Consider the following 18,191-nt stretch of genomic DNA (forward strand, 5'->3'; position numbering starts at 1 on the left):
TTACCTCAGGGCAGGCCTGAAGGCAGGGACTGGGACTCTGGTACCATAGCTCCCTTTTCTTTTCTGGGGTCTCACTTCCTCATCAGGAACAGAAGAGAAAGCCCCGGCCCAGCAACATTCTCCCTGCCCCTCTGTACTCGAGCAGTAGAACCTTGGAGACCTGGCTCCTTATCTGGAAAATAAGCGTTTCAATACAACAAAGTCCCTCCAAGTAAAAAATGGCTTCTAGTTAGCAGCCTTCAGTGTTCCTTCTTATGGTTTCTCATTAAATATCAAAAAGATGAAAACTTAAGAGCACCAAAAACAGACAAAACAACCAAACACCCAAAAAGCAAGGGAAACTGACAATAAGCCATACCGAACTGGAATGGGAAAACTTCAGTGCCTGGCATGGTCTAGTTTCCCGGAACCACTTTTTTGAAAGATAGAAACCTGCATACTTGCCATCTCCGGGGTTACCCACCGCTCCCCCGTTCCTACTGGATGGAGTGCCAAGTGGAGGGGAGAGCGGTGATGGAGCAGCAGCGGCCATCGTAAAACCCAACATGGAAGCCAAGCGTTAAGGAAAGCTCCTGACACTACCGAGGACACGGCGACGGCAGACTGCTCAGGTCAAACTGGTACCCGAGACAGAAAACTATCTTTTTAGAGCAACTGTTATTTTGTGTCCTTTGTTACAGCAACAAACCAGTATCTTAATACAACCAAACAAAAATAGAGATTCCGATCTAGATAGACTCTGGCATAGTTTTTGGATAGAACTAAAGTTCTAATCGAATACAGAACAAAAAAAGTTATTTACAAAACAAAATAACAAGCAAAAAATCAAGCTAGTTTCAGCTCTCTGTGCTCCACTGCAGAGTGTCAGAAAGCAAGTTTTAAGAAGAAAAAGGGCCATAACTTGGGAATTTTAATACCCAGTCCAGTTATCTTTCAGGTGTGAAAACTTAAGATTCTATTTGCAGGGATTCAGATAAGAGAATTCCTATGTCTTTGAAAATAAGTACATGAAAACGTTTCCAACCAAAAACTAAAGCCAAATAAAACTCATGTTAAAAAAAAAAAAAGACAAAGTAAGCACTGAAAGCAGACTAGAAAGTTTAAATTGTTGTAAATCTATAACTAATTTAAAACTTTATTTAAATATCAAAGTTACCCTTGAAAAGGAAGCAAAACATGGTAATGATAAAATCCCAAAACACAGGTTACCAAAGACCAAAAATGTGTAAAATGTATATGGGAAAAGGGGGCAAAGCCAAAAGTGTCATAATCGGGACAGAACTGATGCCTGTGCTGGAGTGCTAGCTGCAGAACAGAATTCCTTGGTCTCCTCTTCCTAGCACCCGACCCCGTCTGCTGCTCTCCCTTCCCTTGCAGAACCATGTGGACCCGGCACTGAGCGCGAGATCCAGGCCACTCCGACCCTGGCCCATTGAAACGGCCTACGCTCCCCACCCACCCAGGCTCTGTGCTGGCTTAAGGACTGCGATGAGGGGGCTGACGCCCTTTTCTGTAAACAGACAGTAAATATTTCAGGCTTTGCAGGTAAGACTGTGAGGTGACACACGATGATGCTACCTCCGAGGAGGGAAATTTGGCAAATGACGTATGCTACATATTTGACCCTGCAATTCCACTTCTAGGAATCTCTGCCAAAGATATGTTAGCAAAAATGAAGTGACATGCAAAAGGCACAAGCACTGAAGCGTTCTTTGTGACAGAAAAAGACTGACAGCCTAAACATCCATCGCGAGGGGCTGGTAAAGAAGCATGGCGCCTGAGACAGTGGTGATTAGGAGGCTGTAAAAAGAACTGAAGAATGAGGAGTAACTTACTTATCTAGAATAGACTGAGGTTTTTATTTATTTAGGAGAGAGAGCGCACACAAGCAGGGGGACGGGCAGAGAGGGGGACCAGCAGACTCCCCACTGAGCAGGGAGCCCAACGTGGGGCTCAATCCCAGGACCCCAACATCATGACCTGAGCTGAAGTCAAACGTTTGATTGACTGGGCCACCTAGGCGTCCCTAGAATAAACGGAGTTTTTTAACCAATCAGGCACAAGTATTTTTAACATGGTATCTTTACTAATGTAAAAAAGGAAAGAAATATGAATACTGATACATCTATCTATATTTTCAAAAAAGGGAAGATTAAAAGCTACTAAGTTACCTAGACAGGGTGAAGCAAGGAGACTGAATGTATCTTGTGGCATCGTTTTGCTCTTGGACTCATGTTTCTGTTTTACATAATTAAAAAACAAAGCAAAAAGCAAATCCCTAAACACCAAGAACAAATGAATCCAACTGTGTATTGAGTTGATGGCATAATTACTGGGGAAAAAAATTAAGTGATTTTAAGAGCGTATTTTCACTGTGAACCTCCAGTGGGATATGGTCTAAAAAAGAACTGCAAAGAAATCTTGAACTGTACTTAGTGACCCTGTTAGTTTCAGACTGGTATTGATATTCTGAAATTCTTGTTAAGTCTACTATGGGGTAAAGCAAGTGATTACGCTGATGTTGTGAGCAACCAAGGCTTTCAAGATTATAATGTAAAAATCAAGAAGATCCTTAGACTCTTACACTGGAATTGGAAATCAGTAAAACATTTCTTCCCGTTGAAGAAAAAGTATTTTCTAGTCTGTCTACTGTAAAGGCCTAGAAGCACCAATAACCCAGTAGTGATCGCATTAACAGAGCCCAAAATCCGATCTCCCCGACTTCTCACTAAAAGAGGTCTTCCAGTTTCAGGTCTGGAGCAGGAGATGTGTCAGACGAGCCTTTATCATACCGGTAAAGCAGGAAAGCCGTCACAATCAGACTTGGAAGATTCTGTCAAAAGGACACTGAGGCCTAACACAGGGCAATCTGAACATCAAACCGAGCAGTAATGAGTCAAAGCATCATATATCTTTCCTCTGTGAAGTGCATTTCAGGGTAACCAAATAGGAAGTTTCTTTTACAGAATTCAAGAATTCAGTGAACACAGAAGCAATGACAGAATTAGAAAAGCACCGTTTTGTATCTCTTAATGAAATGATGGGTCATCAAATTAAAAACCAAGAAGAGAAAGATAGGAAACCTTACAGCCTGAACCACTGATCACTCAGCGCCACTAAGCGGGACAACCAGATGCAATACAGCAGGGACACCAACGTGTCCTTACCTACTTCTGCGTGAATCCAGGCCAGCCGCTCGTTCACGTGAGATACAAGGGCTGGCGGACACCGCTAAGCACTACCAAGAAGCCATAAGCCAAACCTGGAAAGTGGGACGTTCCAGAGGAAAACGCGGTTTCTCTAATAAATAATAGTACAGGGAGGGCGCCTGCTGTTGCACACGAGTCTCGAGAGCTACGTAGTCATCAAAGGCAATGCACGCGTCGAGTACGATTTCTTACTTGCACCCGTGTTAGACCTCAGAGACCACGGTAACTGCCCACCACAAATCTGACGGACTCGAACAGAAACTCACTCTCGCGCAGTTCTAGAGCCAGAAGTCCAAAAGCCAGCGGGCAGCGGAGCCTTGTTCCCCCGCAGGCTCTTCCAGCTTTCGTGGCTCCAGGCCTCTGGGGCTCGTGGCAGCATCACCTCAGACTCTGTTTCCATAGACTTACTGCTTTTTTTTTTTTCTTCTAATATTTTATTTATTTATTTGAGAGAGAATGTGAGAGAGACCATGAGAGGGGGGAGGGTCAGAGGGAGAAGCAGGCTCCGTGCGAGGGACCCAGTCCTGGGACTTGAAGATCCTGACCTGAGCCGACGGCAGACACTTAACCAACTGAGCCACCCAGGCGCCCCTAACTGCCTCTTTTTTTTTTTTTTAACTCTACCAACAAGTTTATAAAGTAGAAAGTAATAGCCTGTCCAAACCACCATTATTAACACTTGGTATCTTTTTCCAGATTATGAGATGTATAAACAGATTTTCCCCCACAAAAATGAGTATAAAATATAAACACTATCTAGGCCCATTTTAACACCTCCTCCCCTTCTGTCTCAAAACTCAGTCTCTCTTATAAGGCCTGTGATCGCATTTGAGCCCCCCCAGATAATCCAAGATAAATTCCTTTACTCAAGACCTTTAACATCATCATCTTTTGTCACAGAAGGTAATATTCACGGGTTCCAAGGATGAGGATGTGGACCTATCATTTTGGGGGCCACTATTCATATAATAAAACATTAGTTAAATGATCAGGAAAATTTGAATGTGAACTGAGTATTAGATGATTTTAGCAAATCCTTATCCTGTTAGATGCGAAAATGATATAGGGTTGTTTTTTTTTTAATTATTATTAGGGAGACATTCTTAAATACTTAGGTAGAATGACATGTGAAGATGTTGTTTAAAACACTCCAGACTCCCCTCCCCTATGAAAAAAAGTGCATCCAGATTAGCCACATTTTAGTAAGGGGGTGATGACTTGTAGGTCTTAGGATTCCCATAATAACAAGTTTTTTGTGAAGTAGTTTTAAAAAAGATAAAATTGTCCACTAAAATGAGACAGTAAATGTCTCAGAATGATCTTATCCAGAAGACCTACATATGAAAAATATTTTAAAACTTAAGTCAGTGGAGGATGCCTGGGTGGCTCAGTGAGTTAAGTGTCTGTCTTAGGTTCAGGTCATGATCTCAGGGTCCTGGGATGGAGCCCAAGTTGGGCTCCCTATTCGGCGGGGAGTCCGCTTCTTCCTCTCCCTCTGCCCCTCCCCCCTCTGCCGCTCTCGTGCTCTCTTGCAATCTCTCTCTCAAATAAGATTAAAAAAAAAAAAAAATCAGTGGCAGGGCACCTGGGTGGCTGAGTCAGTTAAGCATCTGCCTTCAGCTCAGGTCATGATCCTACAGTCCTGCGATCGAGCCCCACATAAGGTTCGATCGAGCCCCACATAAGGTTCGCGGCTCCCTGGGCAGAATCTGCTCCTCCCTCTCCCTCTGCCCCTCCCCCCACTCATGATACTTGCATGCTCTCTCTCTTGCTCAAATAAATAAGATCTTTAAATAAAATTAAAAAAAAAAATACTAAGGGGCCCCTGAGTGGCTCAGTCAGTTAAGCATCTGCCTTAGGCTTGGGTCATGATCCCAAGGTCCTGGGATCGAGTCCCACACCAGACTCCTTGCTCAGCAGAGAACCTGCTTCTCCCCCTGCTTCTGTGCATGCTCTCTCTCTCTCTCTGACAAATATGTTAAGAAATAAAAATTTAATTTAAAAAATACTTATATCAGTGGAGATACAGATTATCCTGTGCCAGAAGAAGTCAAAATACCAATAGGTGGGTTTTCCCCCCCTAATTTGTTTTTAATATTCTTAACTATAACTCGGAAATTTTAATTGAGAATTTCTAAGAGAATGACCAAACATGGTACAAGATGGTATGTGCAACAATACTGAATATAATTATGTTATAGCCATATTCTAGAACACTAGGCAACAACTAAATGATGTCAATATTTATTGACATGAAGATATGTTCGAGATAAACTAAGTAGAAAGGGGGTTATATAGCCATTTTTTGTTATTAACAAATATGATTCCATATTTGTCAATAACAAAAAACACATACGTGTGTGAACGCGTACAGTTCACACATTTATACAGATAAGAAGGGCCATATGCCAAAGGCCAGGATATATATCAAAATGTTAATGTTCAGTTACTAACTCTGGATGGTGAGTTTGCAGAATTCTTATTCTTTATCAGCATTTCAACTTTTCTACTACGAATGCCTATTATGGATACAATCAAAGAAAAATAGAAGCATGACTACAGACTTGATCACCATACGCCCTTAAGGAGATAGAATGGTGCTGGGGGCTGGCGGGCGCGGCGCGTCCCCAGTGTGCATCTGACGTACATTCTTCTGAGAACTTTATGTTACTTCTCCTGGCACTTTCCAAAGTGTGTTTCACAGAACAGTTCCACAGGTGACACACAAAGAAGAGTTCTATGTCCAGGTTTTCAGAAAAGTGAGGTTCAGACATTAATCTGTTCTAATGTTTGCTACGCATCCCAGGAGGAAAAGCCCAGAAGACGCACGTTCACGGGACGGCGCTTCTACCCCCTACACAGCAGTAACGGGCCTCAGGAACGCCAACACACAGGGGAAGAACACGGACTAGTCGCACATTTCTACTGAGGGTCTGAAAGCTTCTGGCCCACTTTCCTAGATTTAGATTGAGTCATCTCAGAACAGTCCCACGTTTATCATATTTTTGGGGTCTCCAGCATTACAGTTTTATTTATTTTTTTTTTTAAGATTTTATTTATTTATTTGACAGAGAGAGCCAGCCAGCGAGAGAGGGAACACAGCAGGGGGAGTGGGAGAGGAAGAAGCAGGCTCCCAGCGGAGGAGCCTGATGTGGGGCTCGATCCCTGGACTCCGGGATCATGCCCTGAGGCGAAGGCAGCCGCTTAACGACTGAGCCACCCAGGCGCCCCAGCATAACAGTTTTAAACATAATTTGCATCCTGCTGTCAGACAATTTGGAGCCGAGCTTTTTAAACTGGATTTCTATCCATTAGTGGGTTGAGAAATCCGCTTGGTGGTCACAACCTACACTTTTTAAAAATCTGAAATAAAACTATTAGAGTTTAGCAAGGGTAAGCAGTACTTTTGTGAAACTTTTGTGTTCACATAAAATCACATATATACATCTGTGTGCCGGTCACAATAAAAAATTTTTTTTTAAATGCAATAAAAAATTTGAAAGCCACTGAATTAAAGACATGAATTTATTAGTAAATAAGATAAAATCAACACCTATTGATTTGATAAAATCAATACCTAATTACTGATAAACAGATAAAATCAACACCTGTTTCAACACACCCAAACTCGTTGTATAGATTAGGTAAATTAAAAGGAAAAGAAGTTATCAAAGCAATATAGCCAGCTAGAGCTCTAACTTACAAACAATGCCAAGTTTGTTTGAGTACTGGGTGCTTGGAGTTTTTCCTCAAAGAAACTAGAAATCAGGTTCCCCATTAGTTCACAAAAGCCAATTTAAACTACGTAGCTTAACTATAGTACTAAGGCTATCATAGACTTCAATTTCTCTACCTTGTTGATTTATCTCTATCTGAGGTTCGAGAGATCTCCAAGGACACATTCCCCCACAGCCCCACCGTGGTCCCAGCCCCAAGCAGCTCCTTACAGTGCAAACAGCCACCATTCAACATGGCATTCCTCAAGTTGTGCTTAGGATTTCAGCGGAAGAACAGATCAGAAGTTAGTCTCTGGCAACTGAGGTAGAATATGGGGCACTCCAGACCATCTTCCAAATGCCCCCAGGTCTGTATCCCTCCCACCACATATCCCAGCTCTGATATAAGGTCAAACATGAGAAAGACACTTGCTTACTAATTGTGTGTGTGTGTGTGTGTGTGTATGTGTGTGTATGGTTTTTTTTTCATCTTTATCAATTTTTAGGAGTCTGCCTACTAAAAAAGAACAATGGTCCACTCTACCTTTTATTCAGATCCCCGAACTCCTGCAATTAAAACAGATTATAGATACATCTATATATATATATCTATCTCACTGGCTTGAAAGTTGATAATTGGCTACTGGTAAGATCAGCTGTTGATTTTCTCACCTGACTGCTTTTCTCATAAGCTGTCTAGATATAAAAATTCTATTACCGACAAGTTTCTCTGCACCCAGAGAGACACGTCAGTGCCCAGAGAAGCACGACCTGTGGTGACTCCTATTAAATTCAGGAACTCGGGGTAAACTAGAATGCCGTTCTCTAGCTTAACTAGCTCTCTGCTCTCATCGATTTATGTCCTGGGAGATTATTAAGAGCTGTCCTGAAGAGTTCACAGTAGTGGGCAGCTCAGCGAAAGCTGCTTGAAGCAGCCCCTCAAATACTCGTGTGACACAAACGAATGAAAGCCCAGCATCGCTCACTGGGGCAGAATACAGACCACCGTTCCGCACAGGATTCGCCCCACATGGAACAAATCTTAACCAAGGTACTAAATTCTCAGGTGAAACCTACAAGAGCCAAGTGGAGAACCAGGTTTTTAGTACAACGCTGACCCAGTAAATCTCTGGCCTTTCAGCTACGGCAGCTGCTTGATCCCAGCACTCACTGACACGGCTCCAGCAGCCTCCAGAAAACGCTCTGTGCAGCCTTAGCTTGAGGGACACTCAGCACAACCAACTCACTCTTTTGATCACCATCCAGCACACGTCTTCTGGTGTGCCTACCAAGTAGGCCAACAATTTCTGTCCGGCCCCAGATCCTACACCGAGACTCTGACACGTCTCCGGGAAACCCGGCCACGATACCATGCCTCCGAGGCCAGCAGCCATGCCCTCCAGACGGCAGACACGGGATTCATGGCGAACACCTGCCCGATTTTCCTGGTTTTACCCCCTTGCTTTTGTGCACCAGGACAAGTTTGGGAGGTTGAGGTGAGGAAAGGGCTAGAAATCATTTCAGCATATACTTTTCAGGTTCTGCCAGACAACCTTTATTACATCGGAAAAGCAACACTAGGCACTAGATCTTGCAAAATATGTTCTGACCAACTCTAAACTTTCTGAAATTAAAAATGCGTAACCACTGTAAAGTTTTTAATGAACAAAAAAGTTAAATACAAACTCTCATATGCAAAATAGATTATTGTATAACTGGCAGCCTCAGAGCCAAGTACTAAATTTTCTTCCAAATTTCAGTGGGGATGGAATGGGGGGGGTGTAAATCCTAATGAGTACAAAACTTAATTTCGGCTTTATATATAGAAAAAAAAACTTTGAGGAAAAATAGCTTTTACATTGAATAGTATCTTTTGAAATCAACAGCCCAGGCCAGCCCTTACAATTCTGAGGTTTATACTCAACCAGATCTGGGACGAAAATGAAGATTTAGGGTTTAAGTTACTTCAAAATCCAGTTTAAAGAGTAGCCAAGTCACCTCATATCCAGAAAGAGCGGTCTCTTTAGGATGCCCACGACACTCTTCTGAAGACGCTTGGAGAGCCACAGTTCCACGGTTCCACGTCCCCACCAGTGCTGTAGTGTCAGCCTTCCTCTGGAGGGCAAGCGGAGCCCTCCGCCACAGCTCTTCTCCCGGCATTGTCAAGCCTCGAACACAAGAAGACCTCCAGCTTCCCGTCGCAGCTTCTGCTCCAGCCTTAGAGAAGTTAATAAACACCTCCTCCCTCCCCCCACTGACTGCCCTCCTGATCTTCAGCTGGGAGTGGAGCTTGATTAACATTCCTTTCAGAAATAAATAGTTCGAACAGGTCATTCAGAGTTACCTCTAAGAGCAGCAGCAAACAGCCACTGCCCGTGATGTTTGCAAATGAGTGAGCGAATGAACACACGTGAACAAACACACAAAAGACAAATCGTAGAATAAATCCTGCATTTCCCACATTCATAGGGAAAAAAAATCTTTAAAAAAAAAGTTATGAATGAGCATTTGTTCTTGTGTGGGTTGAACAGTCCAGGCTCTGAGCAGGTACAGGCTTACACATGGGGTTGCAGGCAGACTCCACACACCGAGTCAGGCCCAGGGTGCAGGAGAGGCCGGCGTGCACGTCCTACAGCTCAGTACCTGTGAGACAACAGAGGTGATGCAGGGACTTCTTAACCCACGATGCATGAGGTATATGGAAACATCCGTCCTCCGTGACAGAACCACCAGCAGCTCGAGGGACTGGGCGGGGCATCTCACAGCAACTGCTGATGAAGGATTTCCCACACCATCTTCTTCCGGAAGAGAGGCATCTGGTGCTGCAGACAGTCCACAAACAACACGTCACATGCTACACAGTGACGCGCACAGCGTCGACAACCTTGAGGTGTCATCATGTAAATAACCCACGTCCTTTATATAAGCCTTGACTCTTTTGTGTCATGGTTCAAACTTACAAAGCCATAACCAAGGAGGTTATAACGTTATGATTATATTGTATGTATCAGAGGCATTTTTACGTGTTAAGGAAAATCAAAACAGGTTGCAGAATCATACAACAGAATCCCACAACTACTTCATAACACAAAGACGTGAACCAAAATGGAAACACCAAGTGGTAGCATAATACGGAACTTTTCTATTTACATATACTTTCAGTCAGAACATTCTAAAATGAACATACTTTGCTTTTTTGAGAAAAACATGAACTCTATTTATATAAAGGAATAAACATTCAAAAATTTCTTTGTTTTACCAAATGGTGTACATTGCCAATTCTGTTCAAACGGCAACTTCTGCCCTTCAAATCTCATGTCAGTAGGTTCAGAGAGCAACTAACTCCTTGTTATTTAGAAGCATCAAAGAATGAAATGGCTTTGCTCAACACATGATTCTGCTTTATGATAATCACTACATGAGCCAATTTTCAAAGCAGCAACACACAAGACAAATCCAAAATTACCTGTAGCTCAACTAGTCAGAAGTTCACACCCTTGAGGTACTCCCGGTGTCTCATTATAATGAGATGGATATACCACTTTACTATCAACTAGTGACTTCCTACCTGGAGGGGCCTAAACAGTCTTAACACATGGATGTGTAAGTTATTTTAAATAGCTCAAAACATGGAGTAAAAAAATTGCACATTTATTCTTAGTAAAACTACTAGAACTAACCAATAATAAGTGCCTTTATTTTAGACTAGAATTGTATTAATTCAGCATGGGAACCCTAGTTACTTCATAGTGCTCTCCAGCTTGGAATAGGGTTATTGGTCCTATTCAATAAGTAGTTTGGTAGACAACATCTATCCAAATGAAGTCTGTTTAAGAAAAATATATTTTAAAGGGGGTTGTCCTCAGTTATAAAAAGGCTGAGAACCCACTATTACAAACATAAATTCTCAAGAGTTCCCAACATACTCGAATTCCCATCAGATACAGTCACAGGGAGCCCCAAATAACCAGCACAGAAGGGAAAGGCAGTATTCGTAGTTCTAGCTCAGACCCACGGCTGGTCTCCCCGGGCTGTCACACACACCCTCACTTGCCTCCTCCTTTGGCCAGAAATATCAGTAATAGGAGCTAGTGAACAAGGGAGTTCGGAGATACGCTAATTGCCTCACTGGTCACCAAAGAGAAGGAGAAACCTAACAGCAGGTGCAGTGACAAACCCTGATCCCAGCAGGGGTGGGGCCCCGGCCAACGGTTACAACAGTGACAAAAGAGGCACAGCTGTCATTCTTAAGACCTTACTGTGCACCAGGCACTAGGAACACGCTCAGAGTTTATCTTGTTCACTAACAAGTAAGTGGGTGAAGAGGGGGCTTCACTCACCTGAGTAAATGTGATAGGTTTGTCCCTAGAGATATAGTCTGCATATTTACAAGTAAACATTCCACAATCACTCCCATTCAACTGTTGAGGAATCTCCTAAAATTACAAAAAAAAAAAAAAAAAAAGGAGGCGGGGAGAAAGGGATAAAATGTCATCAAATACAAACTCCTTTGACTTCTTATAAATACTACACTGGATAAACAATATCATAAAGGTAAATGGTAACAGTACTACACAAACACAGTCTTCATGTGGTATAAAAACCCCCACCACGACATGGAGTTCGTGACCCCCACGGAAAATATTTTTCAGAAAGAAAAAGAAAAGCAAAGTGAGAATTCCATCTCTTGGCTCTCATGCTAAGAAACCAAACTGCAAGTTTGGAACTAGGAACAGGAATTCTAGTCAGAATGGTTTCAGAAGCACTTTATTAACTCTGAAAAGGGCTAAATGTGGCTCAATCAGAAACAGGCTTACAACTAACCCACTTCAGTACTGCAGGGCGTATCCTCTTCTCTGGACAGGACAATAGGACCACAACTTTCCACCCCCACAGCTACAAGCAGGGAAAAGAAAAAAAGCCTCTTGATAGGCTTGTTAATCAGGATCTTGCTTTGACGGCTCAATTCTGTCCTGAGGCAAAAGCAGAACTCCCGGCAAGCAATGCGGAAGTCGGAAGTTGTGAAGCACTCCAGGTGAGCTACGTTCGCGCATTCCCCAGGCCTCTGCCGCCCTCACCTCGGCCAGGCCCACACTCATTTTGGCTGCCAGCGCTAAGGAGCATGAGATACTAAGAATAACAGAGAGTCTGCTGGAAAACATTCTAGATGACAAAAGCTCAATTTTTATTCAAAGAAATACAGATGATTACTGTAAAAAAAGAAAAGACTGTTTGAATATGCACAACACCCACACATAGGGTCACTAGTGCCCTTCTCCTGAGCCCAGCATCTCTCACAGAACGGACAGAACTACAGACTCCAACGTACAAAGGAAGAGAAATTGTTTTCTTTATTACGTCCCCCATACCAGAACATGGTATTCAACCTAACAGACTCCTTACATCTGTGCTCTCCTCAGGAAATTTCAAAGCTTAACCTTCTAATGATTCAAGTTAGAAAGGAAAATCCTTTGAGTAAAGATAGGGGAGCCATTATACACAGGTAAGGGCTAAAACTGAATTCATGCAGCTTACTCTAAAAAGAAGCCATTAGGACTCAAAAATGTTATGCATTCTCAAACCCTGAAAGAGATTCAAATCTGGCAAGTATAATACAAAGTATATTCACAAAGAACATATCTGACTCTTGAGGAACTGTGGCATGGGACCTTTAAGACCTCAATAAGCAAAATTCCCCGTAAATAACAAGAACTTTAAACTTTCATTAGCACCAACCAAGAAAAATAGCTGGCTTGAGTTTATTAGCTTTTTTGAGAGACATGATAGCATACAGTAAATATTTATAATTTGTTTTTTAAAGATTTTATTTATTTGAAAGACGGAGAGCACAAGCACACACAAGCAAGGGAAGTAGCAGAGGGAGAGGGAGAAGCAGGCTCCCTACTGAGTGTGGAACCCAATGTGGGGCTCGATCCCAGGAACCCTGGTATCATGACCTGAGCTGAAGACAGAGGCTTAACTGACTGAGCTACCCAGGCGTCCCACAATTTTTTTTTTAAGATATATTTACTTGAGAGAGAGAGAGCATGCATGCACAGGAGGAGGGCAGAAGGAGAGGGAGAGGGAATCTTCAAGCAGACTCCCTGCTGACTGTGGAGCCCAACGCAGGGTGGATCTCACAACCCTGAGATCATGACCTGAGCAGAAATCAAGAGTCGGATGCTTAAAAAAAATCCAGAAAGAAAGGACAAACTGTGTGCAAAGGAATGGTAGCTCTACATCAGATGTCCTGGTAGCAACAAGGAAACCAGAACACAGTGGACTCATCTTCAGAGTTCTTAGTGAACACACACTCACAACCTAGAACTGTGTACCTAGAAAAACATCTTTCCTGTATGAAGGTGAAGTAGACACATTTTCAGATTTTCACAAACTAAGAACATTTACTACCAACAGACATTGGCTCGAAGAATTTTTAAAGGATGTGTTTTCCCAAAAAATGATCCCCCAAGAAAAGTCTGAGATGCAAGAAGGAATGCAGACCCAATAAACCGATAAAGATGCAGGTAAATGTTAGCAACCATTGTTTATATAAAGTGATAATGATGTGTGATTCATAGGCCTTTCCAAAAGACAATCTAAAATAGCGGACAGCAATAGCATGTTAAGTTGGCAGGACGCAGATGAGTTGTGCAGCATGGGCATAGGGCAGGACCAGGGAGGAGCTGGAGGGAAGGGTTCCCAAGGGGCATAAAGAGGCGCTTGGAATGATGGGCATCTTCATTATCTTGAGTGTGATGATGGTTTCACACGTATATACCTATGTGAAAACTTGTCCAATCGTACACTTCGAATGTGCATTTTTCTTACATCGACTATACCTCAATAAAGATCTTTAAAAATAAAGGTCAGATGCTTAACCAACTGAGCCACCCCAGCGTCCCAACATTTATATTTAAACAAGAAATAAAGGCTAAGAAACAGACATCTTAGTTAAATGAAGTTCTCAAGATTTAGAAGCAGATAATCCTTAAGATGTCTGCTTCAGGAGAATGCATGCCTAAGGGTACGAGTGAGTGAGGGGAGGGAGGAAGCCAAGCCTCCGTGAACCGCCACCTTCAGGAAATGCAACAGAGCAACTCAAATAGAGATGATTGTCACTTACATGTGGCTTCATGCTGTAGTGGGTCCACTCTAAAAGATTCAGATCAGTATTTCTTTTGGTCTTACTTTCATCCTGTAAATACTGACTAAAAAAACAACAAAGAAGGAACATATGCTGAATCCCTGTGGGGACTTAGCATTACGATCACAAAGGACATTACAACGGAGGTTGAACAGACAGGCTATTCGCAAATCCATCTCCGCTAGCTTTTTTAAAAAGAGGATTGCTTTTGGTTTTTAATTTTTTTTCCTGCTTACGAAAACTGTATGTGCTTTAGAAAATTAAAACCTATAAAATATAAAATGCAAAAAACCTCATACTAGCCACTCCAGCAGTAATTACTGTTAATACTTTGCTGTGTATTCTACTTCCCCACTCCTCCCACACAATTTAAAACCATACACTTTATTTTAAAAAGTACTTCATTTTACCACTTGCTTTTTCTCACTTAAAAATAGATATAAAATGTGGGGCGATGGTGAAACAGGTAAAGGGGATTAAGAGCACACTTACCGTGATGTGCACTGATTAATATACAATGCTCTATAATGGCTGAATCACTAGACTGCCTACATTGCACACCTGAAACTAATGTAACACTGTATGTTAACTGTACTGGAAGTTAAAAAAAATCTAAAACAGAAAGTAGCTACACCTGTGAGCACAGTCTAACTAAAGAGTTGTCAAATTACTAAATTACACACCTGAAACTAATGTAACATTGTGTGTCAACTATACTTCAATTAAAAATTAAAACAGATATAAAACAAGACAACTGGCCTAGATGCCGCCCCCCCAAAAAACCCTTTGCCATGAAAAACAAAAAGAGGAAAACTATTCTAAATCAGACTAAAGAGACATTAAATCCACGTGTGAACTCTGGCTTCCTGGATGAGGGAAAAAACTATAAAACATACCTGAGGAAATCAGAATATGAGCCAAAAATTACATATGACTCACTGCTAATTTTCCTTCTTTTAAATTAATCAATTTGAGAGAGACAGGGAGAATGAGAGAGAGAATCTCAAGCAGACTCCCCGCTAAGCGCAGAGCCCAACATGGCTAAGTGCTAAATCCCCCAACCCTGAGATGATGACCTGAGCCAAAACCAAGAGTCAGAAGTTCAACTGACGTAGCCACCCAGGCGCCCCTGAAGGCTAATTTTCTTAAGTGTGATAATAACACTGAGATTGCATAAGGGAACTTCCTTGTTCCTAGGAGATAACATACTCAAGTATTAAGAGTGATTTAAGTTCATCCAGATCTTCCGAGGGTTATCAAATTTAAGCCAGCCACCTCCATTCTCACCCTCACCTTCATGTAAGGGCAACCGGCATCAGTGGTGCTGGGGCAGGCACTCTCCCTGGGAGCAACCTCGCCCCTGGGGGGTAGGGGGTGGAAACCGTTTCTTGGAAGGCAAGAATCTTAGATATTTCAAAGGTTTGTAGCCATCTAAACCCAACAAACAAAAAGTCTTATTCCTTAGCACTATTTTCTCTTGTCATGGAGAAATTTAAATTTTTCTCTGGGGGGGGTAGTGTAATAATGCAAAAAAAGTCAAGAAAAGCTGAACTGGGAGCATCAGGAAAGGAAGTGGGTCTCAGATACCCACAGGAGGGAGAGGGAGAAAGAAAGAGTAAAGAGTGAGGTGTGAGAGAAGTATGATTTTAGGGGGGTTTTTTGACAAGAACAGGAATTCAAGTCAATTCTTGATCAACTGAGAGAATAGCCTTCACTAAACATTACATCACCATCCACCAGACCTCCTTGGATTAAACAGAAGATAGATCACCTAACAAGGGCATAATGACACAACAGTCAAGTTTTTCAGCCTTTACTTACAGGAGAATCTCACAGATCCTGTGGCCCTTTTGTCCCATAGAATCCAGATATTTAAGACACCTTTTTCTTAGGTCTATCACCTATAATGGAAAAATACAACATCCAGAAACGTCTTAACCACAACAGGAGAATTTTATTTCTTAAAGGAAAAGCATCCTTTAAAAAGTCAATACAAGTACCAACATAAAATTTTTTTATAAAATATTTTTAATAAAATATTTTTATATTTTTATAAAATATAAAATATATTTTTTATAAAATAACACAGATGATACGAGCTTCATTTCTATAAAATTATATACTTCTAGTCCCAGAGAAAAGCCCAGAAACTTACTCACCAAAACATTAGTGGTTCTCTCAAAGTGATGGGATTTTTTGTTCTTGTTTTTTTCTTTATACCTTTACTTTTCTATAATAAATCTGTACCATCTTGTAAACAAAACTAAAGAAATCAAATAAAGAACTCACATGTGTACTAAAACTCTTTCCTGTTTTCCTGTATGCCATCTAGCTTTCTTTGTGTGTGTGTAATTATAATTTCATCCTTCATTTTTTTCACACTTTTTAAAAATTTAAATTCAATTAATTGCCATCTAGCTTTCTAAGTTGTTCACCTCAAGAACCAAGAAGGGACTCTACAGAGTACGCCTTTATATGGACTACTGACTGGATTTTTAACTGGACAGAAAGGGCAGTCACTATCAAGAAAACAGCCTCCAACATTATACAGACTCCAACAATTAACCCTCTCAACTCACCACCAGGCTCCAATGTACCTTCCGATGAATAGGCACCAGAATAAGCTCCTGTTCAAAGAGATTGACCCCTTTGGTCCATCTTTTCACTGCTTGGTAACCGCCAGACTTTAATTTGGGATAGAAAAAAGTACTGAATGCGTGAAGTGCTGGATAGCCTTGCTTTTTGTTTCTTTCCACCAGAAGATTCATGTAAAAATTAATGACCTATAATACCAAGGGAGTAAATGTCAGAACATGGCAAGTTTCTACATAACTAAATTAGGATGAATTAGAAAGTAAGAAGCTCCAGGAAAAGAAGGTACTAGAGATGGGGATGAAAGGGCTGTTTATGGCAAGATAAGGAAAATAAAAGATAATGAACACAAAATGGGAGGAATTAAGGAGTGAAACTGTACTTTTGAAGCCTGTGAGTTAAAGAGCCAAGGAACTTAAGGAGAAAAGTCTGCAATAATGAAAAGGTGTATGTAAAACTGCATCACATGAAAAAAATATGCAGAAATACTAACTAGAGTTGAGTTTTACAATTTATAAATTTTACTATATATAAAAAATAATAACTGGAAGAAAATATACCCAAACATTAACGTTTTGTTTATTTTTGAGTGGTGGCACTTTGGAATGATATTTTTCTTTTACTTTTCCTGCCTTTCCAAATGTTCTATAATAAATATATAACATTTATAACGTAAAACAAAAATACTAGTTTTATAAGAATGTGTTTATATGTCATTAGTCTAGGGGGGAATGGGAAGAAAGGCAAAGGGGGAAAATGCAGAGACTTTGGGGAGTAGGGAAAGGGCCAGCTAGAACATGTGTAAGAATTAAGAGCTAGTTTTAGCTAAATATGTAAGGATACAAGATGACAATTTGGCACATTTTTACAGTTATCACTTAAATAAAGAAAAAGACACATTTTATATATATACATGTATGTATAGTGATCAATCCCTTTATTATTGAAAAAATAAAATGGCTCTTATAAGAATTCCTCTAAAATAAGTATCACTTGCTGCTTCGTTCTATTCATCAGCTACACCCAAAGTTTATAAAAATGTCACTGAAGAGGCGCCTGGCTGGCTGAGTCAGTAGAGCATGTGACCTTTGATCTCAGGGTCGTGAGTTCAAACCCCACGTTGGGCACAGAGCTTACTTAAAAACAAATAAATAAATTTGTAAAAAGAATAAAAAACAGGGGCGCCTGGGTGGCACAGCGGTTAAGCGTCTGCCTTCGGCTCAGGGCGTGATCCCGGCGTTATGGGATCGAGCCCCACATCAGGCTCCTCCGCTATGAGCCTGCTTCTTCCTCTCCCACTCCCCCTGCTTGTGTTCCCTCTCTCGCTGGCTGTCTCTATCTCTGTCGAATAAATAAATAAAATCTTAAAAAAAAAAAGAATAAAAAACAAAAAAAGTTACTGAAGACTACTAGTAAATGAAGTGGTGGGTGAAACAAAGCACCGACGCAGAAGAGAGAAACATGACTAATTAAAGGCGGCGAAGAATCAGAACTGACCACCATTTTAAGGTTTGAGATGTTTCTGTC

General features: G+C 41.3%; 1 protein-coding gene across 11 annotated transcripts in view; it reads right to left on the minus strand.

Annotated features, from left to right (window-relative positions):
• Positions 1-8,456: 8,456 nt before the first annotated feature.
• The window catches only part of SENP2 (SUMO specific peptidase 2), a 31,277-nt gene continuing 21,542 nt past the window's right edge, over positions 8,457-18,191 (minus strand). For all 11 annotated transcript variants that reach the window (XM_040621486.1, XM_040621485.1, XM_040621484.1 and 8 more), the window contains 5 exons: positions 16,652-16,855; positions 15,894-15,973; positions 14,052-14,136; positions 11,266-11,361; positions 8,457-9,747 (listed from right to left, as the gene is read on the minus strand). In XM_040621486.1, coding sequence (XP_040477420.1) covers positions 9,685-9,747; positions 11,266-11,361; positions 14,052-14,136; positions 15,894-15,973; positions 16,652-16,855 — 528 coding nt within the window. In that variant the 3' untranslated portion in view covers positions 8,457-9,684. The remainder of the gene's footprint in view (positions 9,748-11,265; positions 11,362-14,051; positions 14,137-15,893; positions 15,974-16,651; positions 16,856-18,191) is intronic.

This window comes from Ursus maritimus, unplaced genomic scaffold (assembly GCF_017311325.1).
Source record: "Ursus maritimus isolate PB19 unplaced genomic scaffold, ASM1731132v1 scaffold_4, whole genome shotgun sequence".
Lineage (NCBI taxonomy): Eukaryota > Metazoa > Chordata > Mammalia > Carnivora > Ursidae > Ursus > Ursus maritimus.